This window comes from Manis javanica, chromosome 5, assembly GCF_040802235.1.
Source record: "Manis javanica isolate MJ-LG chromosome 5, MJ_LKY, whole genome shotgun sequence".
In the NCBI taxonomy this organism is placed as follows: Eukaryota; Metazoa; Chordata; class Mammalia; order Pholidota; family Manidae; genus Manis; species Manis javanica.
In genome coordinates, this window is record NC_133160.1 from 168,294,163 (window position 1) to 168,320,917 (window position 26,755).

Sequence of the window (26,755 nt, forward strand, 5' to 3'; positions counted from 1 at the left end):
CTCACTCCCTTCTCCGCCCCCGTTCAGCAGGAAGCAGTCAGAGAGAAAGCAACGTCCACAAACCCATAGAGGAGAAAGGGGGGAATGAAGGGCCCCCACCAGTAAGATGGCGAACTCACCCCTCACCCCCCCAATCCCAACACCTAGCCAATAGCCACCAGCCCCGTAGAAATGACACCTCAATCAGCTCATGCCCCTTCCTATATAACCCAGCACCTTTTCCTAATAAAGCGGAATTCTCCGGTGAATTGCTGCTGTGTATCGCTCGTTTCCTTTCAGGGACCATATTTATTTCCCGTTTATCCAGAATTGTGTATCAAAAAGATCATTGTAAGAGTTTGCTATCACTGTGGAACAAAACAACCAAAAACTTTCTGGCTCAAGACAATTACTATTTATTTTGGTCACAATTCTGCACATCAGCAGTTTGGGATGATGCTTGTTCATACATCTGCAGCCAACCCTGGGGTTGGCAGGGCCCCTCTCCATATGTGGTTTGTTATCTTAAAGCAGGATATCTTGGGCTGTCCCATATGGTGGCTGCATTCTACGGGAGAAGAGGGAGTATGTCATAATGTGGAAGCACTTCTCAGTCTCTACTTATATCACATTTGTTATCATCCCTTTGGCCAGAGCAAAGCCAGCAGTCAACCCCAGACTTACTTTGGGAGGGGACAGCCCCATGACATGGATACAGGGTGGTGTGGTCATATTGGGGTCCATTCTGCAACAGTCTACCAAAACCTTCCTCATAGTATCTTTGTCTCAGTATCATCTGTCTCAAATGAATTGGCTGTGTATGTGTGAGGCTGTTTTTTGTTTTAGGCTTTTAACTCTCATTTATTGTTCTATGTGTCATAAGCCAATAACATATTGCCTCAATTCCCCTAACCTTGTGACATGAGATATGACATTTTAATTTTTCTGACTTTCTAATTCTTATTCAAGATTTCATTGGCTGCTGTTGGCCCTTTGTATTTCCACATAATTATGGGAATAGGTAGTCAATGTTTTGTTGAAAAAATGGCTGGGATTTTTGTTAACTAGAGAGGTAAAGTTGGAGGACAATTCATCTTTAAAATAACGAGTCTCCTATTTCATGAATGTGAGATATCCCTCTAAGTCTTACATTTCAGTAAGACTTGGAGAGCTTCTGCACATCTTTTTAAAGATATATTTTTAGATGTATAATTAGTTAACACTATTTGAATGTTATCGCTTTAAAAATTATACATGGAAACAATTGCATTTTGGTGTATTGATATACTATATCCTCTGTCCTTATGAACTTTGTCCTTTCTAAATTCACTTATTAAGTACATTAGTTTGTCTATAAATTATTTTCAACTTTATGTCTGTTGTCTTTTGTGCATAAGGATCCTTGATATTCTCTTTTCCAAGCTTTATTCCTTTTATATTTTGTGTGTGTGTTGGAGAAATCACCTAAGACCTCTAGTAAAATATTGAATAGAAATGGTGATTACAAGCATTTTTGTCTCTTTCCTAATCTCTTGAAATCTTTAAACCATTAGGTATAATGTTTGTTGTAGGCTTGTTATAGACACTCTTTATCATATTGAATAAACTCTACTCTGAAATTTATTGTGTTTTATCATGAATGGGTATTAGATTTCATCAAATGCTTTTTATTCATTAGTTAAAATGACTTCACAGCCTTTCTCCCCATTAGTCATCAATGTGTTCAGTCTTGCATTTCTTGGATAAACCCAATCTGGTCATGATATAATCTTTTCTTATATTTGCTAGATTCAGTCTGGCATTATTTTATTTAGAATTTTTGCATCTATATTCATGAATCAGAATGACCTATAATTTTATCCTTATGTTTTTGTATCAAGATTATGCTGATCTCATAAAACACACTGGGCAATGTCCCTCTTTTGTCAGTTCTCTGGAAGAGCTTACATAATTTTGGTGTTCTTCACAATTCCACAGAAGAATTCACCACTGGAGCCATCTGGACCTAAAGATTTATTTGTGGCAATATAGTTAATTGTAGGTTCAACTTCCTGATAGATGTAGGACTGTTCAGATTTTCTATTTATTCTTTTGTCTCTCAACTAGTGAAGTGGCTTACAGAGTGGGTGATTCCAGTTCATGTTCAAGTTCATGTGACATTTTGCATCTTTACATGTCACCGGCTTCATGATCACCTACAAACCTTAAAGCTGCTGATGCTGAGGGTCATTGACTCTAGGAAGCAGGCTCATCTTTCTGCCTCCTAGAATCACAAGTAGAAATCATGAGGAAAAACAGGAGAGTGACTAAAACAGTAATTAGTAGAGAATAGTTACGGTTAACTCTGAAACACTCATTAGTCTTAAAGAATAAAACCTTAAAAGGCAATTTATATGCAAACACCACCAGTGTTCCTGCTGCATAAGGCTGCCACTCCATCATTAGCCTGCCAAAGACTACCTTAAAAGAGAAATTTTTTCCCCATCCCTCTTTCTTCCCTCCTAATTGCCACACTCTCCCCAGCTTCCTTGTCAAATTAATGCTGGCTGAGGCCACATTCTTATCCAGAGCCTTGTCTGGCAACAAAACTATGTGCTTCATTATCCTGCCAGTCCCTGACATCTCAGAAGCTCAAGATATGAAAGCCAGAAATAACCTTCCTGGTGCCATGCACAACTGCCTCGGTTTCCTAATGAGGGAGCCGAGGTCAGGAGGAAGAAGACACGTGTCCACATGCAGTCCTTCATTCATTCATTTACTCGACAGATATTTATCAAACATTTCTTAAACAAATACTTCACACTAGGCAGGGAAACAAAAACAAACATGCCCTTGTTAAGACAGAAAATGAACTGATAAATAAATTCGTAAAAAATGAGAGAATATGATATACGCTAAGAAGGAAATAGATTGCTGTGGCAGGAAGTGATGTGCACAGACCCCCTTGACGGGTTTGTCTCAGTTTGCATTTCTCTAGGAGTATAACCTAAGACAAGGATCCATGTCCAAGAAGTCTCTTGTGGAGGTGATCCCAGGAAACATGCGAGGGAGGGGAAGTGAGGCAGGGAAGTGAGTCAGCCAATAAAGGGTGTGTTATTGAGCGAGTTACCACTGTGAGCACCTGTTGACTTTGGGAAGCAGTGTAGAACACGTCTCAGAGTCATTCCACCCTGTGTTTAAGGGACTTGGGATATTGAGCCACCCATGCCCACTAGTCATTGTTGATAGTGCTTCCAGGGTACTTTCAATTCTGGGCATTTCCCACCTGCTGTGCAGGGCAGAGCAGAGTCCCCTCTCCAGAGAAAGCCCTCTAGCCAAGAGATGCAGGTGCTTACAGCATGTGCACTGAGGTGGTAAGAACTGAAGGGAAATAGACGGGGCACCAACAGTGCCTGCTAAAATGTTGAATTAGCCAGAGAATATAGAGAAACAGACCAATAAGATGTGTAGATAGTGAGGCAGACAGATACAGATTGATAGACATATAAGTAGATAGGAATTGGCTCATGTGACTATGGAGGCTGAGAAGCCCCAGGATCTGCAGTCGGGAAGCTGGAGGACCAGGAGAAACAACGTGCAGTCCCAGTCTGAGTCTGAAGGCCTGAGAACCAGGAGAGCCAACGGTGTGAGTTCCAGTCTGACAGCCACCAGGCTAGAGACCCAAGAAGATCCAGTGTTTCAGTTCAAGTGCAAATGCAGGAAAGATTGATTTCCCAGCTCAAGGTAGGCAATCAGGAGTTCTTTCTTACTTGGGTGAGGGTCAGCTTTTTTTTAACTATGTAGACCTTCAACTGATTAGATGAGGCCCACCCACATTAGGGAGGGCAATCTGCTTTACCCAATCTACTGATTCAAGTGTTAATCTCATACAAAAACACCATCACAGACACACCTAGAATAATATTTTACCAAATATCTGGGCACCTCATGTCCCAGTCAATTTAACACACAGACTTGACCATCCCAAAGGTGGTCCATGGAAGTTTCTCAGTGGAAAAGAGATTGGAAAAATAAGACAAGATTGGAAAAATGAACCATGACTGCAGTTCACAAAGAACTAGGGAACAGTCCAGGGGCAGGGAAGGAGAAGCTTGATTCTGTTGGTTCTAGTGATTGACAGATGGCTGGGACTGACCAAAGTGAGCACGATTCATTTATTCAACAGATACCTAATTGCCTAATATGTGCCAGACACTGGGGAGAAGGGAATGAACAAAACAAAGACGCAAATCCTTAACGGGAGAAGCAGACAATCACCGAAGGAATAAAATATGTCATAGGTCAGATGGAGCCTCTGTCAGCCAAGGTCCCTGAGTAAGTACAGTAAGTGGAGCCACCACTGACCTTTGTGGATGTGTTGTTTGTGTGAAAAAAGTGAACAGGGTTTGTTACACGCCATCAAGATTTGGGGCTTGTCTGTTACACAGCAGAACTAGCCCACACTGATGCATGAGCTGTGTGCTAAATGGAGAAGCAGATCATGTGACTCCATCCCTTCAGTGCACACTCCCCCCAACAGGCGTGCGCGCGCGCGCGCACACACACACACACACACACACACACACACACACACACACACACACACACACACACACTCTCTCTCTCTCCTCTACCACTGAAAACCCTGTAGGGTTTCCTCTTGCTCTCAGGATCTCAGGATCAGGACTAAAGTTTTTTTCGCAGCCTCTGAGCCCCAGTGCAGTCTGCCCGCTACGTCTACAGTGTCATTTCCTGCCACTCCCCCATTTCATGTCTTTGAACTTGCCATTCCTTCTGTTGGGAATAATCTCTCAGACCTCCCAGTTCCACCCTTCTTGCCCTTCCCTCCTACGTCGCTCAGTGCCTCTGCATCGTTCTGGTCTCAGTTTAAATTTCACTCCTTTCTAGGAGCCTTCCCTGCCTCTCAGGTATAGTCCTTCCTGTGATGTTTTCTTACGGCATCCGGGACTTCTCTAAATTACAGGTGGAATTCCTGTTTAACGTCAGGCTTCCTGCTAGATGTTAGGCTTCCAGAAGATGGGGATGATCTCTGTCTTATTTCTGCTGGTGTCTCAGCACAGAGTGCAGGTAGTGTCAAAGAATAAGATCCCAGTAAATACATATCAAATGAAAAAGTAAAAGGTCTTTCTAATATTTTTCTACTCGAGTGCTTTTATTAAACACCAGAATTTCTTTTAAAAGCAGTCTCAAGCAGAGACATAGGACTCACTTTTGTTTAGTTCAAATCTTTTCAAAGAACTCCCTCCTGTCTTCTGATAAGAAGAGAGACTTTATGTCCAAGAAGCACATCTTCTCCAGAACATGTCGTTCCCCCTGCAGTGGCCCCCGGCCACTCGGGAAGACACGCAGTGCTCCACTTGGGAGCAGCACAGGCTCATTATCCCATGGGGTGGTGGCGTGCTGCAGGTCACAGATTGGAGCTTGTCATTTGTTTGGGTGACTTGGCAGCCCTAGCTTTCTCCAGAGCCCTGACCCCACATTAATAAGCCAAGTTAGGCAGAGAGCAGCTGTTCAAACACATTATAAGAAACCTGCTCCACATGTGAGACAGTGGCTAGGGACATTGTGAGACCCTGTCATCTATTTTCAAAGGTAATAGTGAAATTATGATTTAATTTGGTTGCAAGCTCTAGGGTTTGGGAGATCCTCAGGGGAAGTTCTCTGCAAGTGTGACACCACAAGCCATCCTGTGTTGTTCGATGGTCTGATATGCTGCTTCTTTCATCTAGACAGGGGATTCCTCAAGCCTCTCCTGGTGCCCCTTGGGCTTCACATGTTGACTTGCATACAGTCGGATGATTAAGGCAAACCCAGTTCCAATCCCCAGCTTCCCAAACAGCGCCTGCCCTGAAAAATTGTTGTAGTGGAAGAAAGGTGTTTGAACTTGAAAACTGCTTTCCTACCTCATTCTAGAAAAGATTTCAGTTGGCTTAGCAGGCACCCAAAGTATAAGAAGATGACAAAAGTGGAAATATGAGGGAAGACAAGAAAAACAAGGATGGTGCAGAAATGGGGTTGGGGCAAATATTGCAATGTGTACCTAACAGCCCCACAGAGATTTGAGATTCCTCGTGGCCAATTCAAAAAGTGTAACTAGGGCAGTCACCCATGTCACAGGTCTATACAGAGAAACCAGACCTGGCAGTGAGGAGAAGCACAGCGACTCATGACCCTAAGAGACGGATCAGTCCTCAGGAAAGCATCTGCTGGCTGTCATGAAATTTTGATCCCACAGATGTAGTGTTTATGTTCTCTATGTGTGCACATTAAAGTACTAAATCTTCCCGATGCCCAGTTGAGTAAATGGGCTCCTATTCTTTCTGTAGTGTTTATGTTCTTATATGCTGTGCACATAAAAGACTAATAGTATTCTGCCTCCAGAACCAGTTTCCCCTTCTTGCATGGACTGCATGCTGTGGGCATTCCTGGCAGCAGAGAGCCCTGGCCCTTAGGTGGACTGAGTTCAGTGGCTTTCCCAGTTCGCTAAACACCTTCTGTGCTTCATCCTGAATGAGAAGTTCTGTCAACACTGGATGCCCTGTTAGCTGAAAAAACTTGTGGAAAGAATAGGAGCCCATTTACTCAACTGGGCATCGGGAAGATTTTAGTACCAGGCCAGAACATTTTGCATTTCCATGTAGACAACATAGGAAATGGGCCTTTTGTCCTGAAAATGAGTGATTTGGAGCTTTGCTTGAGAGTGGGAAGCTTGAGAATTCCAGAAAGCTTTAATTTCTTTTTTTCTCTCTCAAATATTGTCTATTTCTTCAGACTTCTGTTCTGAAGGTTTTATCTCCTTCCAGGAATCTGACACAATCCAACCGTATGCTTAGCAATTTGTGTTATGACTGTGTGATTCTGTTTACAAAATGTTCCATTTTTAAAATGGAATTAAATTAGATAAGGACATTTTCACTTCTGAAAGAATGCACTCAGCTTATCAATGTGAGGAGGGGACATCACATATGCACTGACCACATTTCAAAATGCATGTTTCCATGTTCTGATACTATTGTGACGACTTGAGCTACCAAAGTTGCTTTTCATTTTTATTTTTTGTATAGATTCCATCATTTCCTTAAAGTTTTAATCATTTCTCCATCCTCCACATGCATTTGTTTCATTATCCAATCATTTTGTAATCCCTAGATGTAGAGATCCAGGCCTTACGTTCAGGCACCGTTGAGTGAATGGGTGTAATATTGGGAGACGTAGGAAAACATGAACAGTTTTGAGATTTCATGTCTGTTAGTGACAAAACAATGACAAAGTGATGAATGACAGTGAGTGGGAACTTACCTGGTGCCATGCTTTGTTCTGAGTACTTTATACAAATAGTAGATAATTTGATCCTACATCAACCCTGTCAGGCAGCTGCTATGATTATTCCCCTATTACGAGGGGGGAGAAGGTCACAAAAGGAGTAAGGGGGAGGCTGCCTTCAGATTCTGTGTATGTAATCATGTCATTAGAGTAATGATGAACTGTACCGACGACAACCAGTGGTAGCGATTATGATACTAGTCACACCAAGGAGACAGAATAATGGCAGATGGGACTTACTGAGCAAGTGAAATGCTGGGTGTTTTCTGTAAGTCACATCCGCTTTTGATGGTGGCTCTTGAAAGTAAGTGACATTACTGTTTCCATTTTGCAGACATGGAAACAAAGCCCCCAGAAGGGTTAAGGAAGCCCCAGATCCCACAGTGCTGGTGGAGGGGCTGGGGCTAGAATTGGGGTGCTGGCACCAAAGTCTCGGTTGCATCTTGCTGGGAGAGCTCAGGAAGCCGCTGCGCTCAGTGACAGACAGGGGACAGCCATCCTCTCAGGAGATGTGTCCTGGACACCACTTGACAGCCATTTACACTGAGGGCCAGGGAAGCTGAGAAGGACACAGCCCGGGCCTTCTGTGCAGATCTCCCAGGCCAGTGGGGAGACCGGCGGGCAAATGGGTAAATGTCCATGGACATGTGGCTGAGTGGCTGAGTGGTCTCTGTGTCCACCCATTCATTTGTTCGTTTACTCATTCAGCCAGTCTTCCATTACCAGTGCTTCAGGAGCCTGCTGTGAACAGGCCCTGGGTCTACTGGGAATGCTGACCATGCCCGTCCCCATGGTACGTGGCTCCCTGGACCCCTCTGTGGACCTTCTTCCCCTAGGCTCTATTATGGGCAGAATTATGTCCCCCAGATTCATGTGTTGGAGTTCTAACCCCAAAGTGATGGTAGTGAGAGGTGGGGCATCTTGGAGGTGGCAATAGGTTTAGGTCAGGCCTTGAGGAAGGGGCTCCGCGGTGGGATCCGTGTCCTGGTGAGAGGAGGAGGAGCGGGGCCAGCTCACTGTCTGGCTCCACCGCATGAGCACACGCCCGGAACACAGCTGCGTTTGGACAGGAAGAGAGCCCTCAACCAAGAACAGAATTGGTCGGCACCTTGACCTCGGGCTTCCTAGTTTCCACAGCTGTGGTAAAGAACTGTATGTTGTTTAGGGCCCCCAGTCTATCGTGTTTGTCACGGCTGCCCGAGATACCTAAGACAGGCCCCGTGATGCCCTCCGGCTTCTCGCCCACCTCTCTGCACACCGTTTCCCCTCCTGAGTTCCTGCTTTGCCCCTCTTCAGCTGTTGGCTTCCTGCATGATCTGTCCTCAACCCTGCTCTTGACTCAGCGTCCCCACCTGGACCAGCTCATCCATTTCCCCGCACTCCGGTCCCAGCTCCGTTCCAGAGGGGTCCTCCTGCTGCCTCCTGACCCACAGGGACCTCAGGTGCAAGACGCCTCAAGCCAGACTCGCCGTCTTCCTCACAGAGGGTCCTTTCTCCTCCGGCCTCTGCCTCCACTAGGGCCTCCTCTGTCCGTATTTACTGTCACGGGCCTGGGGACCCAGAGCTCAGCATCGATTCCAGCCTCCCCTGCTCTCCACCACACCCTGCTGATTTGCGTCCCTTCTTTCTGTAGACTCCCCTTGTCCCTGCTGTCCTGGCACCCGCTCAGGCACGTCCCTCCCTGACCCAGTTGCTGTGCGTCTCCCTCCGCTCCTGGCCTCTCTGCCTTGGGCCCACACTGCTGCAGGCATGGACGATTCTTGAACACCGAGTCTTCCCTTTACAGCCCCAGGTCCATCCTGATGCCTGGTCTCGTGCTTCTGTAATAGCAACACCAGCTTCGCCATCACTGTTGTGTTAGCCTGCTCGGGCCTCCGAAGCAAAGCAGCACAGGCAGCGGCTTAGGCAGCAGGCGTTACTGCCTCACAGTCCGGAGGCCAGGAGTCCGAGATCGGGTGTGGGCAGATGGCTCCCTGAACCTCTTCTTGGCGTGTAGGTGGCCGTCTCCCTGTCCTCCCCTGGTCATCCCTCTGAGCCTGCCTGTGCCCAGTCCCCTCTTCTTATAAGAACCCCAGGCAGATTGGGCCAGGACCCACCCTAAGGACCTCATTTCAACTGAATTCCCTCTTTACAGGCTCTGTCTCCAAACTCAGTGACAGCGGAGGTGCTGGGCGTGAGGACTGCCACTTAGGAACCTGGGGGACACGGTTCAGCCCCGAACACTTACCATCATCGTAAACCGCATCATCGGTTCACCACCCTGTCACCCCCCCTTGACTACCATTTACCAGTCACCAGCATGTGCCGGGCTCTGACCTAAGCCTGTCCCTGCATGATCTCATTTAATTCTCATGACATGCCTGTGACCAAATTGTACAGGGATGGGGCCCCCCACATTGCCTACTCAAGAAAGTGGCCCTCAAGCCCTGGTTCTGCCAAAATGTCATTATCCCCACCGTGTGCAGCCCAGGGGAGCGCCGCGTAGACATCTGCTCATAAATCAGACCCATTTTCCTGAATTGTGTGATTTGCTCACTCACAAAGAAAAAGCCCTGAAACCTTTGCCTAAGTCACCAGATGTTAAGTGAGCAAAGGGCTTCCCTGTGCGGGTGGAGAGCTGTGTCATTTGTAGTCTCCTTGAAGTGATCAGCGTTTCTTGACCCTCAAGCCTCCCGGTGTCCTCAGGGGCAGTCCCTTCCCTGGCCCCACCTCGAAGGCACCAGGGTTTCCCCCTGCTCTGGTACCTGCCTGTCCTGTGGGCAGGGGAGGCTGGATGGCCAGGACCGAGTTTGGTTTGTTTCTGGCCCGGGGTCTGGAATAGAGCTAGACCTCCGCAAAAGGTCAGGCAGGAAACACAAAATAAACGGAAGGCCTTATAACCCCAAAGGAGTGCCCAAGGCCACGGATATACAGACTTTCACTGAGCGTCTCATTTCATAGTTCTGGCTTGTGTTAGGCTAGGAGGGGAACAAGCCTGTGCACATGGGTGGGTGCACGCCCATGTTCAAGGGGACATCCCCGCTCCTCGGTGATTCATGGCGATGAATCCATCCTTTAGTCGGCTCCATAGGAGGCAGAAATTTAAGACGACCCTATGAACCCCTTGCTTCCCTTACTCCTCTGATTATGTCATATTACACTGTAAAGAGAAGATTGTCTGCATGGACCTAATTTAATCGCTTGAGCCCTTTTAAAAGCAGATTTCTCTGACTGATCACTGAAAGGTAAGTAAGAGAGATTTGGTGCGTGAGAAGGGATTGATGCACTATTAGAAACCTCTTGATGCAGATAGAACTCCTAGCACACAGCCAAGAAAGAAACAGGGGCCCCCGTCCTACAACCTCAGAAACTGGATTCTGCACGTGGCCCCCAGGCGGCCCTCACCCCTCCAGACTTCACTGAGGGGCTGTCCTTTCCCCATCTGGGCAAATTGCACAGCAACCTGACCCCAGACCTCTGCCAAAAGGGTATTGCCTTGACTTAGGTCTTTCCTGAAAGGCTGTCTTTCCTCCACTGGGTTGTTTTTACACTTTGGTCAGAAATCAGCTGGACACATGTAGGGGTCTATTTTTGGGTTCTCTGTTCTGTTCCATGCATTCATGTGTCCTGTCCCTCCACTAGTGCCACCCCGTCTTGAGTTCTGTTCTACATAGAGACCTTAGTCTTGGGTAGAGTGAGTCTTCCCACTTTCTTCTTCTTTTTCAAGATTTTTAGCTGTTTGTGGCTAACATACCCCACCCCTCTGAGGATAGTCCTTGGGCCCTATATCTCTCTTCCTCCCTTCTTGCCTCTTTTCTTCTTTCCCTCCACCCCTCCCTCTCTTTCCCCCCAATTTTTCTTGATAATGACATAGAACAAACCACTCCAAAACTAGTGGCTCACACCAGCAAGCCTTGGGCACCATTCCCACTCTTAGGCTGGCTCTGCTGATCCCAGCTGGTCTCTCCCCCTGGGGATTGACTGGCTGTCAGACAGTCTGGGATGGCTTCACCTGGGACACCAGGGCTGCCGGCACTGCTCAATGTGCCACTGCCCAGCGGGTAGCCTGGGAGCGAACCGTGGTGCAGGTGGGTGAGAAAGGGAGGAAGCGGATAGACGCAAGGACTTCCTGAGCCTCAGCTTGTGTCAGGCCTGCCAACATCCCATTGTCTAATCAATCCTAATGCTATGGCAGAATGGAGAAGAAATGGGTGGAGAAATATGCTTCACCTCTTGAGCTGTAAGGTCATCTTACAGAAGACTTGGGTACCAGGAAGGGTGAGAAGTTGGTGTGATCAATCCTGTGAAGATGTCAGGCCCAAACCCCTCCCCACTCCCAGCCTTCTGAGAGCTGCCCTGGACCTGCACCTGATTATCTGGCCTCCCACCAGGTCACCTTTAACGTTTCCGTCCCAGGAGTTGACAGTGTGAGGTCTTGGGGTGTGGTGAACACCCAACATACACAATGAGGACATTTACAATCTCCAGGACCCAAATATATGGCAGCCAATAGAAGATGTTTGCTTATGTTTAATGAGAATATAAATCAAAACATAACCATCTGCATCCAAATATTGGCTTGTTTATCCCTGCCTGGCTAAGCATCCTTCACTGCTCTCCATGAATAAATCATTTAGGCAGAAACAGCATCCTGGGATTAGTAATGCTGTCATCTGTGCCAAGGAAGATGCAATAGAAATCAGTTGACTCTAAGCCACAAATTAGGCCCTGAACCTTGTGCTATTCTTTCCCTAAAAAGACCAGGAGACCGGTCACTTGGTTTGTAGGAAGAATGGTCATGTGCTGGGCACCTGCAGAACTTCTCTTTGAATCATCGTGCTGGGAGCTGACATGGACCTAGCAGCTGATCTAGTGATCTAGTTGGGCCACTTTATTCTCTGTGGGTCTGTCCACAGTTGCACAACTGGAAGTCGGTTGCATTTCCTAGAGCTGGTTGGCTTTGATTCCACCCTACCAGGCTGTAGGGCTGGATGACACAATGTTTCCAAAATATCCTTTGGTTTCTGCAGCTTAGATACAGGTGTACACACAGGTGTGTACATACAGGTGCACATGAATGTGGGCTCATTGGTTTGGTCATTCATTCACCCATCCAGGCATTATTATCACACCTCTTCTGTGGGCCAGGGGCTGTTCTGGGTGCACTGGAATGAAAAGTGTCCCTCCAAAATTCGTGTTCACCTGGAGCCTTAGAATTTGGAAGTAGAGTCTCTGCAGATGTAATTAGTTAAGATGTGGTCGTACTAGAGAGGGCCCTAGTCCAATGGCTGGTGTCCTTGCAAGAAGAGGAGAAGAAAAGAGGGTGCCATGTGGTGATGGAGCAGAGGTTGGCGTGATGTAGTCACAAACCCAGGAACAACAAGGGTTTTAGTAGCTTCCAGAAACCAGGAGAGGCCATGAACGGCCCTTTCCTAGAGCATTTTGAAGAGCCTGTGCTGTCAACACCTTAATCTCAGACTTTTGGCCTCTAGAACTGTGAGAGAATAAATGTCTGTTGTTTTAAGCCAGCCAGTTGGTGGTTCTCTGTTACGGCAGCCCTAGCAGATGGATACACTGGGCACCGAGGAAGCCGATGTGTCTAAGACTGTCTTGCTTTTGAGGAATTGTTAGCTTAACTCTTACTCTCTCCTTCAAATAAGTGTTTGACACTTTCCCTATCATGGATTCCACATTTCCACCAGCATTCAAATGGTGCTCATTGCCATATAATATGTCCTGTATGAATTGGGCATGTGATTTCCTGAATGCTTATAGATTCAGTGTTTTTGCTGATAACAGTGTAGAGTGAGAAAAAAGGCTTTTAGGTTTTATGAAACACATTTATCAACTAGAAAACAAAACGATTTTTAATGAGGCGAAAAGAAGCAGTTGCAGCTCAGTTTAGCAAACACTAGTTGTCGACTCTGTCTGGGGGTATAAGCCAGGAGTATATGTAAAGTCTGCATGGAACAGGGGGTCCAGTTCTGGCCCCGGGCAGCCAGAGTGGATGCTGGTTGGGAGCTGGACCCAAGACTTCAGCTGAATATCATCTCTGGATGGAACTCTGGATGAGACCTGCCCGTTAGTGCAGAGGAACCGAGGATGAGCAGGGAAGATGGTGTGCAAAGATGGTTCTACCCAAGGCCTTGAGCGCCAGGATAGACCATCACACGGGATGACCTGGGAGTTCCTGAGGTGTGCCTGATAGCCTTGAACACTGAGAGTGAACATGTACACATGGTTCCCCATGTGGCACCAGTTCTCCCTGGGCAGGGAACTGGTGATTCCAGCCTGGAGCAGCCTGCGAGTCTGTGACCTTTGAGAAAGAAGCTTACCTGCTGAGGCAGGAAGTCCCCTAGATGGTCAGCCCCATGAGCTCCAGGGATGCGAAGAGATTGATCTGTATTGAATGACTTTCCTTTCAGGCCCTGAGCCTTATGGTTTGGGATGTTATTGCATTTAGCTCTGATTCGCTCCGAAATTTATGTTGGGATCTAGTGAACAGAGAGGTACTCATTTGATTTTTGTCCAAATATCTAAGCATTTCTCCCAGCCCTATTTACTGAATAACTCTTCTCTTCCCTGCTGGGGTCCAGCCGGGGCCTGTTAACCTGCAAAGCTCGTTCTTTCTTCCACTCCATCCTGAATTTCTGGTGGGCGTTTTTGTGACTCAGTTTCCCAGTAGAATACATGTTCCTTGAGATTATGTCTATTTTGTTCCCTGCAGGCATCTTGTCCCATGCAATGACTATTTGTTGAATGAATGAATATGTATTCTTATATCTGGTAGGACAAGATTTTTCTCTTCAAAACTTATTTGGCAGAACATATTACCATATTCTCACCTACTTATTCTCATAAGAATGACTCATTTCTTCATTGAGCACCTACTGTAAGCCCAGTGCTGTTCTGGGTTCTGGGGATACTAAAGTGAACAAAGCAGTGAATGAATGAATGAATGAATATGTATTCTTAGATCTGGTAGGACAAGGCTTCCTCTCATCAATGCCCCAGCCACAGAGGAGTCGGCGTTCCAAGGTGGCAGTGCAGACAATGAGCGGGTGGACAGGAGAACATTTCAGTGTGTAAGAATTACTACAAAAGAAATACAAATGCTGATGAGGTAGGCAGGACCCAGGGGAGGTCAGCCAGGCAGGTGTCCAGGAGGCTGCTTCCTGCTGCAGGGGGGAGGCCTGAGGATGGGAAGGAGCCGCTGTTGGGGGACCAGGACCAAGCACTGAAGGAGGTGCCTGGGGAGGGAAGCAGCCGGGAGGCCTGGGAGGCCACCATGTGCCAAGGGCCCGTGCACAGGGGAGGTGGGGCAGAGAACGGGAAGCAGCCCCTCCGGGTCACGGTGAGGGCATGGACTTCATTCCCCACACACACTAGGACGTGGGGAGTAAGACCTAGGAATGGTGGGCCAAAGAGAGAAGGAAGGACTCTTCCTGGCCTTGGACCCAGGCACAAACTCAGGCCCTGGAGCTGATAGATGAATTCACAGCAAGGGTGTCCTGCTCTGAGGACTGCATGGACCTCATCTTCTGCCCCAAAGAACGCCTTACTGAAAGCCCTGTTTCCTGAGCGGCTGAAGCAGCCCCTGCAAGGGCAGCTTGGTCAACAAGGGCAGATGGGGCCTGTTGAGAACTGCTTCTCTGGGCTCTGCCAAGGCCTGACATACCTTTGGCCTGAATGACCTGGTCATCTCAAGGGTCAGCCCTCTTACCCACCCTGCTCATTCCCTTCTGCTCATTGCCCCGTCGTGCTGTTCCAGGCCACTGGGTTTTTGTTTCCTTTGTCGCTTTTCCCAGAGCCTCTACTTATTCTCCTCACCCCCTGGAGAACTCAAACCCACACTCAATGGCTCCTGCTTTTCAGAATGCTCCCTGCCTGTGTCCTCAGGGCAGTTGGGACCCTCTACACAGCCCTGTGCCTGGCCCCTACAGCACCAGAACCCCGCATCAGAGGCTCAGGACCTGGGGCCTCCCTGCCAGGCTGCAAGCTCTGTGTGAGCAGAGGCCTGCCACCTGAGGTCCCCTGCTGCCACCAGGGTCAGCACATCATAGACACAAGACGAGAGTCACGGGGATGGCCCTGTCCCTGTGTCCGTGTACGGACAGCTGGATCACTGTGGCCACCTGGGCTGCATGTGGCCCTCCCTGCCTTGCCCCTCCCCCTCCTGGGCTGCTGGCCCCATCTCTTCTTGGTTTTTAAGTTAAGACTTTTTAAAAGCAGTTCAGGGTTCACAAAAAAACCGAGAGAAAGGTACAGAGAGTTCTCATATGCCCCCTGCCCCAACACATGCATAGCCTCCCCCATTACCAACATCTCCCACCAGAGGGGTACCTTTGTTACAACTGACGAACCTACACTGATGCATCACTGTTACCCAGAGCCCTAAGTTTATGTTGGGGGTCACTCTTGGTGGTGTGCATCCTGTGGGTTGGTACAAGTGCACAATGACATGTATCCACCATTATGGTATCACACAGAGTGTTTTCACTGCCCTAAAACTCCTCTGTGCCCACTTCATCTTTTAGATCAACTTTCTCAGCAGACTGCAATACAATTGCTGGTCCCCACATTCTTAATTACTGTCACGTGGCAGTTTTGTCTCCCTGAGATTACATCTGAATTTGGATATTCCTGAATAACTCACACAAACATCACCAGACCAGTTTTCTTTCCCTTACTGAGAATCCTCTAGTGCTTTCTCATCATGTTTAGAAACCCCCTTCAGCTCTTTGCCCAGCCCTGCATGACTGGCTCCCCCACTACCTCTCCCCACCATGCTGCGCTCTAGCCATCCTTGCCTGCCGGCTGTCCCTGGAGACCATCATGCCTGTCCCTGCCAAGGGCCTTTGCACTTGCTGTTCCTGCTGCCTGTAGCAACCATCCCCTGGATATCTGCATGGCAGTTCCTCTCAATGTCTTCTTGGATCTGCTCACTGCCCTCTGCTTAGGGAGGCCTGTCCTGGCCACCCAGTCTAAAACAGCAGCTCCTTCTCCCAACAGAGCCACTATTGGTCCCTTTACCAGGTGGGGTTGGCAGAACAATGGTCCCAAAGATGTCCGCAGCTTAACCCTGGAACCCATGTGTACCTGACATTACAAGCAGAAGGGACTTTGCAGATGTGATTAAAGTAAGGGTCTTGGATGGGAGGTTATCCTGGATTATCTGTGTGGGCAGTGTTATCACAAGGCTCCTTATAACAGAAGAGGGAGGCAGGAGGGTCAGAGAAGGCCATGGAGGACGGCAGCAGCACTTGGAGTGATGTGGGGCCATCTGCCAAGGATAGCAGGGGCCTCCCAATGCTGGAAAAGGCAAATGGATCATTCCCTGGAACCTTCAGAAGAAAGTCAGCCTTGCTGATGCCTTGATTTTAGTCCGGTGAGAACTTGGTCAGCTTTTGACTGGCAGGACTGTAAGATAATACATTTGTATGATTTAAGCCACATGTTTATGGTAATTTGCCCTAGAAGCTCTAGGAGACAAATGCATGTGGATTATTTTCATAGAATTTAACACTTCCTGCCATTGAATTATGGATTGATGGGTATTTGCCTCCTTGAAACAGAAGGTCAGCTCTGTGGATGGGGTTCATGGTATGTTGTTCACTGCTTGTTTCCAGCACCTAGAACAGGGCCTGGCACACAGCACACACTTATTTATTATGTCAGCAAGTCTGTGCCCACCCAATACATCTTGATTTCTTTCACCCAAGAAATATTTGTTGATCAGGGCCTAATACAGGGCTTTCATGGTGATGCTGGCTGCAGCCGAGTCACCACCCTTCTGTGAGGAGGGCATTCATTTCCCAGTCCCTGGGGAGCCCCCTTCCTATTCCCCCTCCTCCCCACCCAATTCATTCAGTCATGCCAGTATTCAGTTCTCTTGACGGACACTTCCTCTGTGTGACCTGTCAGGCACCTGGCACTCAGTGATGAGCAGGGCTCAGCCACCTTCTCAGGGAGGCACCCGGATGACTGCAACATCTGTGTGCGAATGAGAGGAGACCAAATCCGAATACTCACCACCATTGTGTGCTGATTACAGAACAGGCTTATCCTGAGGAAAGCCCCACCAGATGAGCGTTACCGCATTTTAGAGATGAGCAAACAGAGATTCTGAGATGCCAAGTGACCAGGCCACCAGGGTTCTCCGCTGGAGCAGGGCTTTCCATGGGTACTCTGCAGGGGGCTTCCATTTGCTAGGTCAGCCCTTGGCTGTCATTGCCTATGGCCCTCACTCTGATTTGGGGTGGTAGGCATCCCCACACTCATTTTATGATACTAAAATCAAGGCTTGGGGAAGTTAATTTATCTCTGCAGGTTCACAGTGGTAAAAATGGTGGGGCTGAGTTTAAAGCTCCCGTGTAGGACACTAAGCCATCCCTTTCCCTTTGCCCCCTCGCTGCCCACCTGGTGCGTCTCATTCCGATAGAGTCCAGTCACCAAAGGCTCAAATGCCTGTGGGATAAGGCAGGAAGTATGTGAACTGGACGGGCATGGACGGTGATGAATCAGAGAGACTGTTGTCCTATTGTCAGGGGGCATGAAGGGACGATTTTGGAAGCTCTTCCAATTTTTGAAATGATACCAGAAATCAGTATTTTGGGGTGAAGTTTCCTACACTTGTGTGATCAGACTATGTCGTCTGTGTGTGTAACACCAAAAGTATAAGAATGAGCTCCAGGTTTTGGCTTCTTAGGGCAGCAGGAAAGGGGACATCTGTTTGCTTTCTTTGCTCAATGCGCACAATGCTTAAATGTTTGTATTTTTACAGGACATTTATTTTCAATTAGAGATTGTTTGAAATAGTAACTAGTTACGTGCCTTCCCCAAGGTTACCCAGCTGGTGAGTGGTCGAGCCAGAATTCAAATCCAGGCAGCCTGGCCTCTATGTTTATACCCCAAACAACTTTGTTCTTCTGTCTTTCAGCAAAATCACAATGAGGCTTGAAATCCAACAATAAGATAGTTAGAATTTACTAAGAGCTAACTATGTGGTTGGCTCTGTGTGTCAGAAAGGAATGCATCTGGCTCCCAGTAATAGCAAAACTGACCCACAGTGTCTTAAATAAATAAGATTGCTTTGTTCTTTTTTCAAATATAATAAGTTCAGAGGTATGTGGTTGCTGACATGGTTTCAGAGGCTTGACAACAGGGGCTGGCTTCTCTGCACCTGTCTCGGCCTTTTGCTTGTGTTTGTTGTCTCATAGTCACAATATGGCTGCTGTAGCTTTGACATCACATCCATATTCATGGTAGGAAGAGGTGAGAGATTTGAAGAGCCACTCTGACCACATCTGTCCTTTTACATCCATCATGAAAAATAAATGCTTTTCCAGACATATTGCCATTAATTCTCTGCTTAGCTCTCATTGATGAGACCTGTGTCACAAGGTCACTGCCAGCTTCATGAGTGTCTGGAACAGAGGGAAACAGAATTGTCCAGATTAATTAGATAGTCCCTGGACTATAACTATCAGTATCACCTGGGGACTTGTTAGGAATGCAAATTCTTTGGCCCCTCCTCAGAAACCCGAGGTCAGGGGGTCCATGATCCTTCTTAACCTGCCTCCAGATGATTCTGATGAATGTTACTGGGTTAGATGAATTGTGACTCTGCCTGGGGCCGGCCACCCTGATTCCTAAGCAGACCTCAGGTTTCCTTATCAAGGAAGAAAGGAAAGTTGAGCCTGTATGGACAACCAGTTATTTAACGGCCCATGTGTCATTTCCTTGTTCTTGTGACAGCCCTCCAGGCAGGCGTCACTGCTCTCATGGTTTTGGGTCAGGTCACTAGTACCCCCTGCTTTGCCTCTGGCTGGCAATGTGCCACCCATTTCTACCTGAACAGTGACTGATTACACTGTCACCCTTGGCAACTCTAAGCATCAAGTGGTCTGAACAGATGCTGTTTCTTCTCCTTTTTTTTATTATTGAAAAAATTTTAATTGAAGTGTAGTTGATATACAGTGTTTCAAATATACAACATAGTGATTTGACAGTAATCTACATTATTAAATGTTCACCCCAACTTGTATAGTTACTGTCAACATAGAAAGATGTTATAGAATTATTAACTATATTCTGTATTCACTATGCTGTACCTTCATCCCCATGACTGACTTATATGATGACTGAGATTTTGTGCCTCCTTATCTCCTTCACGTATTTCACCCACCCGTCTCAATCCCTCCTCCGCAGTAACCACCAGTCACCTCTCAGTGTCTGTGAATCTATTGATGTTTTGTTTTGTTTTTAGATTCCACAAATAAGTGAAATCATAGAGTATTTGTCTTTCTCTGCCTGGCTTATTTCACTGAGCATAATACCCTATAGGTCTATCCATGTTGTCCCAAATGGCAGGATTTCTTTCTTTGTTACGACTGAATAATATTCCATTGTGTATATATACCACATCTTCTGTATCCATTCATCTATTGATGAACATTTGAGTTGCTTCCAAATCTGGGCTATTGTAAATAATGTGGTGATAAACATAGGGGTGCATATATCTTTTCAAATCAGAGATTTTGTTTTCTTTGGGTAAATTCCTAGAAGTGGAATTACTGGGTCTTGTGATATTTCTATTTTTAGTTTCTTGAGGATTCCCTTTTCTCCACATCCTTGCCAACACTTGTTATTTCTTGTCTTTTGGACAGCAGCCATTCTGACCGGTGTGAGGTGACAGCTCATTGTGGTTTTCATTTGCATTTCCCTGATGGTCAGTGATGTGGAGCATCTTTTCATGTGCCTGTTGGCCATCTGTAGTAGATGCTGCTTTTTAAAAATATACCTCACCAGCCCCCAGCCTGTCTGGCAGTGCATGTGACTCCTTCAGGGGGGACAGTTTAATGATTTAGAAACCTATGGGTGACCCACTGTCCCTATTTTCCCAAGGCTGCAGTGTTTCCAGGGATGTGGGACTTTCAGTGCTAAAACTGGGAAGGTCCTGGGCAAACCAGGACAAGGCATTCACCCTAAGAAATCCACTCATCAACCCTCCTGCATCCCCCAGACAACTCTTGCTCTGGAAAGCCCTGTGTGACAGTGAGATTTCTGGGACCGTCTTTGAGTTGACACTCTCATTGACTGAAGCCATTTTAGTCTGCTTATTAACAAGTGTAAATTGTTCACTTGTGCACAGTGTCTTCCTGTAGGCATTATTGTTTAAGTATCAGTATACCAGGTCTCAGGGGGATGGCAAATAAATGGAAAACACAGGTCATATGCTTCAAGTCATTTAAATCCAACCTAGTCCAATAGGCTAGTCCAAATAATTATATGTATTTGTCTCATATATTACATTAGACACCTTCAAGGAACACGTATTTTTGTAAAGAATATGGATGAGTGAGATTATCTACAACAATGTATTGCTGATTATTAAAATAGTAGCTTTTGACATTTTCCAGTTTGTTTGGTATTTAATACCCGTCTCCAGTTAGGAAATAGGACATAAGAGAGGTGAGTGCAGAATGAAGCCTTAGCTCTAGAAGGGACAGAACTGGCTGTAATTCAGGAGGGCAGCCACGACAGACTCCCTGATTCCGAAGCTGAGGGTCAGCCAGGCCCCCACACCAGTTCCGTGACGGCTCCAGAGCCCCAGATCTCTCTGTATTTGTGCCTGGCCCTGAAGAGCTTCTAGCAGGAAGGAGCCAAGGAAGAGCTTGCTCCCTAAGACAGATTCCAGAAAATGTGCCAGCACTATTCCTTCGCCAGCTGAGCACTTGGGCAACTTACACCACCGTTGATGGGGCAAGAGGCCACTGGTGTTCAGGGAAATATCCCTGTAGGAGAAATCACGGAGAGGGGGCGTGGTTCCTCACCTCAACACAGATCTCTTTTGAGAGGCTGCAGCATGCCAGGCACTATTCTACGCTTCCATGGAGGGTAGGCACCATGGCTCCCATTTTACAGGTGGGGAAAGTGAGGCAAGTGAGGGGGCACAGAGGCCAGGTGACTCCTCCAAGGCCACCTGGACCGCGGAAGAGCTGACTCAGGACCTACGCAGGCTGACTCCAGGCTGGGTTCTCCTGATCCCTGGATAGACAGACGTCTGCAGAAGGTTCAGAGATGGTACCAAGGAGACAGTGATTTGTGGGGAGTGGGACAAAGCTTCATGAGAGAGCACCTGGGCCACATGTCAAAGGCCAGGTGGAACTTTTCCCCAGAATACAGGGTCTTGGAGGAGAGGCTTTCCAGGCAGGTGAAGCAGCACCGAGACCTGGCAGCACGGGGCCTTCAGGGAGGTGGTGATGTTTATTGCTGATTGGAGGGTAGGTGGCAGATGCCAACAGATGCCTCGCGGAACCTCGGGGGCTCTTGACAGGATACCCGCATTTCCAAGCCCGTGCTGGTCATGTAATGAGTGCAGTCCAATCCCATTGTTTTCCTCTTCTCCTTGGATCTTTGGTGAGTGGGGAAGAGGTGAAAATACGGAATTTCTTTTCCTGGCCAGTTATGTGCAAAGGAAATCAATCTAGGTCAAAGAACCATGGTTTTGCCAAGTTAACCATTAACTCTGCCTCTCTGTTCTAAGCACGTTGGGCATCAGGTGGCACACAAGGTCTGACTTTGGCTTGAGCATAGTCACCCTCCACTGTGTAAGTGTGGGACAGGGAACTGTTTGTTTTCACTCACTTCCCCGTGTCCTCACCCCCATCGTGTAGTGAGCTGATCTGTTCACTTCATCTTCCGTAAATAACGTGCCTTTCCTAGTGACTGGAAACTGGCTGTGAGTCAATCTAATTAAAAAATATTTACAGAGGACTCATTATATACCAGGAACTGTGCTTGGCACTGTGAATATGGAGATCTGCTTTCACTCGTTCCTTTAACTGATGAATTTTTGTCGAGTGCTAATGCAGCGCTAGGTGGTGGGGACACAGCAAAAAAAGCAAACATGGCCTTTGACCTCAGGGAGCTGGGTCTGGCGGGGAAAAGGAATCTTAATCAAATATGTGTAAAATAATATAGAAGGATGTATTTTGGGGGAAAGTAGGGCCTTGTGGCCACAGGGAGGAATTTGCTCTTTTCCCTGAAAGCAATGGAGGGGGCATTTGAGGGCTGTGAGCAGAGGAAGAACAAGACCCCCCCTGCCTGTGGGGTAGCATGTACCCTCGGGCAGGAGAGTCAAGGGAGGGTGTGGGGAGACCCCTGTGGGGGTCCAACAGGAGATGTTGCTGGATTAGATCACAGGGTGGCTACAAGGTGGAAGAGATGGGAGAGGTGGTAAAGAGGTTCTGCAGGCCTAACTGGGTCAAGGATCGCACCTGGGTTGGCTTTGGAGAGCAGGGAGTCAGGGAGGAGTGCCCGGCTTCGAGCTTGTGAGGTGAGGTGAATGTTGAGCCACTCATCATAGGTTCTGTTGGGGACCTGTTGGGCTCAGGATGGCTTTATGACCTCTGGGAGTTGCCGTAGGATGGCGGTGATGTGTACCACCAGCCTGGAAGCCAGGGAGGAGGCGCCTTGGCAATGGCGTTGATTTGACGCCATTGCAGCCAGTGACAAGGGGAAGGTTGTAGGATGGAGCTTGACGCACTCCAGTATTCAATGGCTGGGCAGACAAAGCTGAGTGCCCTAAAGCAGCTGCTGCACAAAGTGGGAAACAGAGGGTGCACCCCCATGGGAGCCAAGCAGGAGAGAGTGGCTGAGTGAAAGGAGCACAGAAAGGTGCATACTGCATTTAGTGGCACAGCCATGCATTCTCGGCCTATTGTGCTGAAGGGATGGGGATAGAAGCCAGACTGGAGGAAGGGAATAGAAATAGCAGGAATGGGGATCCCCATCAAAGAATATGGCACAGAGAGGGCGTACCAAGAGAGGGGTGCTGTTCTCATCTTGCAGTGAAAGGTCCATGGTGTGGTCCCGGCAGTTAAGGCTTCAGACGAGGCAGGATTATCTCCTTGGACACTGAGCTAGGCGAGCTGCTGTGTGATGGGTAAGATAAGAGTGCCAGGTAGATAAGACAGAGACCGGAGTAGGGAAAAGTCATCGAGGGAAAGGAAACCGCAGCAAGTACAAGAATTTGGGGATGTAAGTATCTGGACTTTGCTCCTCTGAGCCCCAAGGATGTCTTTCATCCTGTAGACCCCCTGGGGAGGTGTTTACTGCCAAACTCATGTGTTGGGGGAAATGAAATAAGGCTGAGAAGTGTCCATTCAGTGGTGGAGTGCTGCCATAGTGGATATAATGCAACTGAAACCAGAAGCCGTTGGAATAAATGGGTACCTATGTGGGTAAGGACTTGCAAGATCAGTACATGGTTTGACAAATCTGACTTGGTTTTTTTCCTCTTTTTTCTTTTGCAGTCAACTTTGACCATTTCCAGATTCTGCGGGCGATTGGTAAAGGGAGTTTTGGAAAGGTAAGAGGCATGGATTTTTAAAATTTTCATCAGCAAATTATAAAAGTCCTGACTACAGGGCTATGTATATGTCCATGTTTGTGTGTCTGTTTTTAAGTTGGTTGCTGGGCACTGGGAATTTCCTGTTCGACAGAAAGACTTGGATTTACCAAATTTGAAATGTGAAAGGAAGTCTGAATCGTTTCCTTTGGATGCGCTGTAATTTCATTCTGAAAAAAATGAAATTACCTCGGCAGCCCTGGTTTAGGTGAATTATAATGGTAATTATTTCAAGATTGCTAATGCTATTTCTTGAGGATCTATATGAGGAAAGTGGAAAAATCCCTACACACTTATGAGATGGCCAACATCAGTTCTTTCCTGCAATGTAGGAATTTTAATACAGAAATTTTATTGTGGAAGGAATACTTCACATGTGATCTAGCCTCTTAACAAATTTTTGAGTGTATAATATATTATTGTTGACTATAGGTACAGTTTCATGCAGCAGATCTCTACAGCTTATTCATCTTGCTTGACTGAAACTTTATGCCCATTCATCAGTAATTCCCCATTCCCACTCCCCTATGTCCCTGGCAACCACCATTCCACTCTTTGACTCTGAATTTGACTTTTTAAAATACCTCTTATATGTGGAATCGCACAGTATTTGTCTTCTTGTGCCTGGCTTATGTCACTTAGCATATAGAGTCCTTCAGATTCAGCCCTGTTGTTATGGGAGGATTTCTTTCTTTTTCTAAGGCTGAATAATATTTCATTGTACCTATATACCACATTTTCTTTATTCATTCAAGTGTCAATGGACATTTAGGTTGTTACCACATCTTGGCTATTGTGAACACTGCTGCAGTGAACATGGGAGCACTATTAATATCACCTTGACATAATTTCAACAATTTCATTTTTATTTATATATTTATTTAATTAAGGTATCGTTTATTATACAATCTTATGATGGTTTCACATAAACAACACTGTGGTTTCAACATTCACCCATATTATCAAGTCCCCCCACCAACCCCATTGCAGTCACTGTCCATCAGTGTAGTAAGATGCTACAGAATCACTACTTGTCTTCTCCATGCTGTGCTGCCTTCCCTGTGACCCACCTATATTGTGATTATGAATTATAATGCCCCTTAATCCCATTCTCCCTCCCCACCCACCCTCATAACCCCTCCCCTTTGGTAACCACTAGTCCCTTCTTGGTGTCTGTGAATCTGTTGCTATTTTGTTCCTTCAGTTTTGCTTTGTTCTTATATTCCACAAATGAATGAAGTCATTTGGTACTTGTCTTTCTCTGCCTCACTTATTCACTGTGCATAATACCCTCCAGATCCATCCATGTTGTTGTAAATTGTAGGATTTCTTTTCTTTTTATGGCTGAATAATATTCCATTATGTATATGTACCACCTGTTCTTTATCCATTCATCTAGTGATGGACACTTAGGTTGCTCCCATATCTTGGCTATTGTAAATAGTGCAGCAATAAACAGGGGTGCATATGTCTTTTTGAATCAGGGATCTCATTTTCTTTGGGTAAATTCCTAGGAGTAGAATTCCTGGGTCAAATGGTATTTCTGTCTTTTTAGTTTATTGAAGAACCTCCACATTGCTTTCCACAACAATTTAACCAATTTACATTCCCACCAACAGTGTAAGAGTGTTCCTCTTTCTCCACATCCTTGCCAGAATTAGTTGTTTCTTGTCTTTGGATGTTGACCATCCTAACTGGTGTGAGGTGATATCTCATTGTGGTTTTAATTTGCATTTCCCTGATAATTAGTGATGTGGAGCACCTTTTCATGTGCCTGTTGGCCATTCAAATTTCTTCTTTGGAGAAGTGTCTTTTCAGATCCTCCACCCATTTTTTAATTGGGTTATTTATTTTTTGGGTATTGAGGCATGTGAATTCTTTATATATTTTGGATGTTAACTCCTTATAGGATAAGTCATTTATGAATATATTCTTCTATATTTTAGGATGCCTTTTTGTTCTGCTGATTGTGTCCTTTGCTGTACAGAAGTTTTTAGTTTGATGTAGTCTCATTTGTTCATTTTCTATTTTATTTCTCTTGCCTGAGGAGATGTGTTCAGGAAAAAGCTGCTCATGTTTATATTCAAGAAATTTTTGCCTATGTTTTCTTCTGTTAATTTTATGGTTTGATGACTTACATTCAGGTCTTTTATCCATTTTGAGTTGATTTTTGTGTATGGAGTTAAACAATGGTCCAGTTTCATTCTCTTACATGTAGCTGTCCAGTTTTACCAACTGGACATTTGTTGAAGAGGCTGTCATTTCCCCATTGTATATCCATGGCCCCTTTATTGTATATTAATTGGCCATATATGTGTGGGCTTATATCTGGGTTATCTATTCTGTTCCATTGAGCTGTGGGGTTGGTTCTTGTGCCAGTACTAAATTATTTTAATGACTGTGGCTTTGTAGTAGAGCTTCAAGTTAGGGAGTGTAATCCCCCCCAGCTTTATTCTTCCTTCTCAGGATTGTTTTGACTATTCGGGGTCTTTTGTGGTTCCATATGAATTTTAAAACTATTTGTTCTAGTTTGTTGAAGAATGCAATTGGTATTTTGATAGGGATTGCAGTGAATCTGTAGATTGCTTTAGGCAGGATGGCCATTTTGACAATACTAATCCTTCCTATCCATGAGCACAGGATATATTTCCATTTATTGGTGTCTTCTTTAATTTCCTCCTGAGTGTCTTGTAGTTTTCAGGGTATAGGTCTTTCACTTCCTTGGTTAGGTTTATTCCTAGGTATTTTATTCTTTTTAATGCAATTGTAAATAGAATTGTTTTCCTATTTCTCTTTCTGCTATATCATCATTAGTGTATAGGAATGCAACAGATTTCTCTGTATTAATTTTGTATCCTGCAAGTTTGCTGAATTTAGTTATTAATTCTAGTAGTTTTGGAGTGCATTATTTAGGGTTTTTTACGTACAATATCATGTCATCTGCAAACAGTGACAGTTTAATTTCTTCCTTACCAATCCAGATGCCTTTCATTTCTTTGTGTTGTCTGATTGCTGTGGCTAGGACCTCCAGAACTATGTTGAATAAAAGTGGGGAGAGTG

General features: G+C 46.2%; 1 protein-coding gene across 3 annotated transcripts in view; it reads left to right on the forward strand.

Annotated features, from left to right (window-relative positions):
• Window positions 1-26,755, forward strand: part of STK32B (serine/threonine kinase 32B) — a 315,037-nt gene that overhangs the window by 61,916 nt on the left and 226,366 nt on the right. For all 3 annotated transcript variants that reach the window (XM_036991086.2, XM_073237856.1, XM_036991081.2), the window contains exon 2: window positions 23,601-23,656. In XM_036991086.2, coding sequence (XP_036846981.2) covers window positions 23,601-23,656 — 56 coding nt within the window. The remainder of the gene's footprint in view (window positions 1-23,600; window positions 23,657-26,755) is intronic.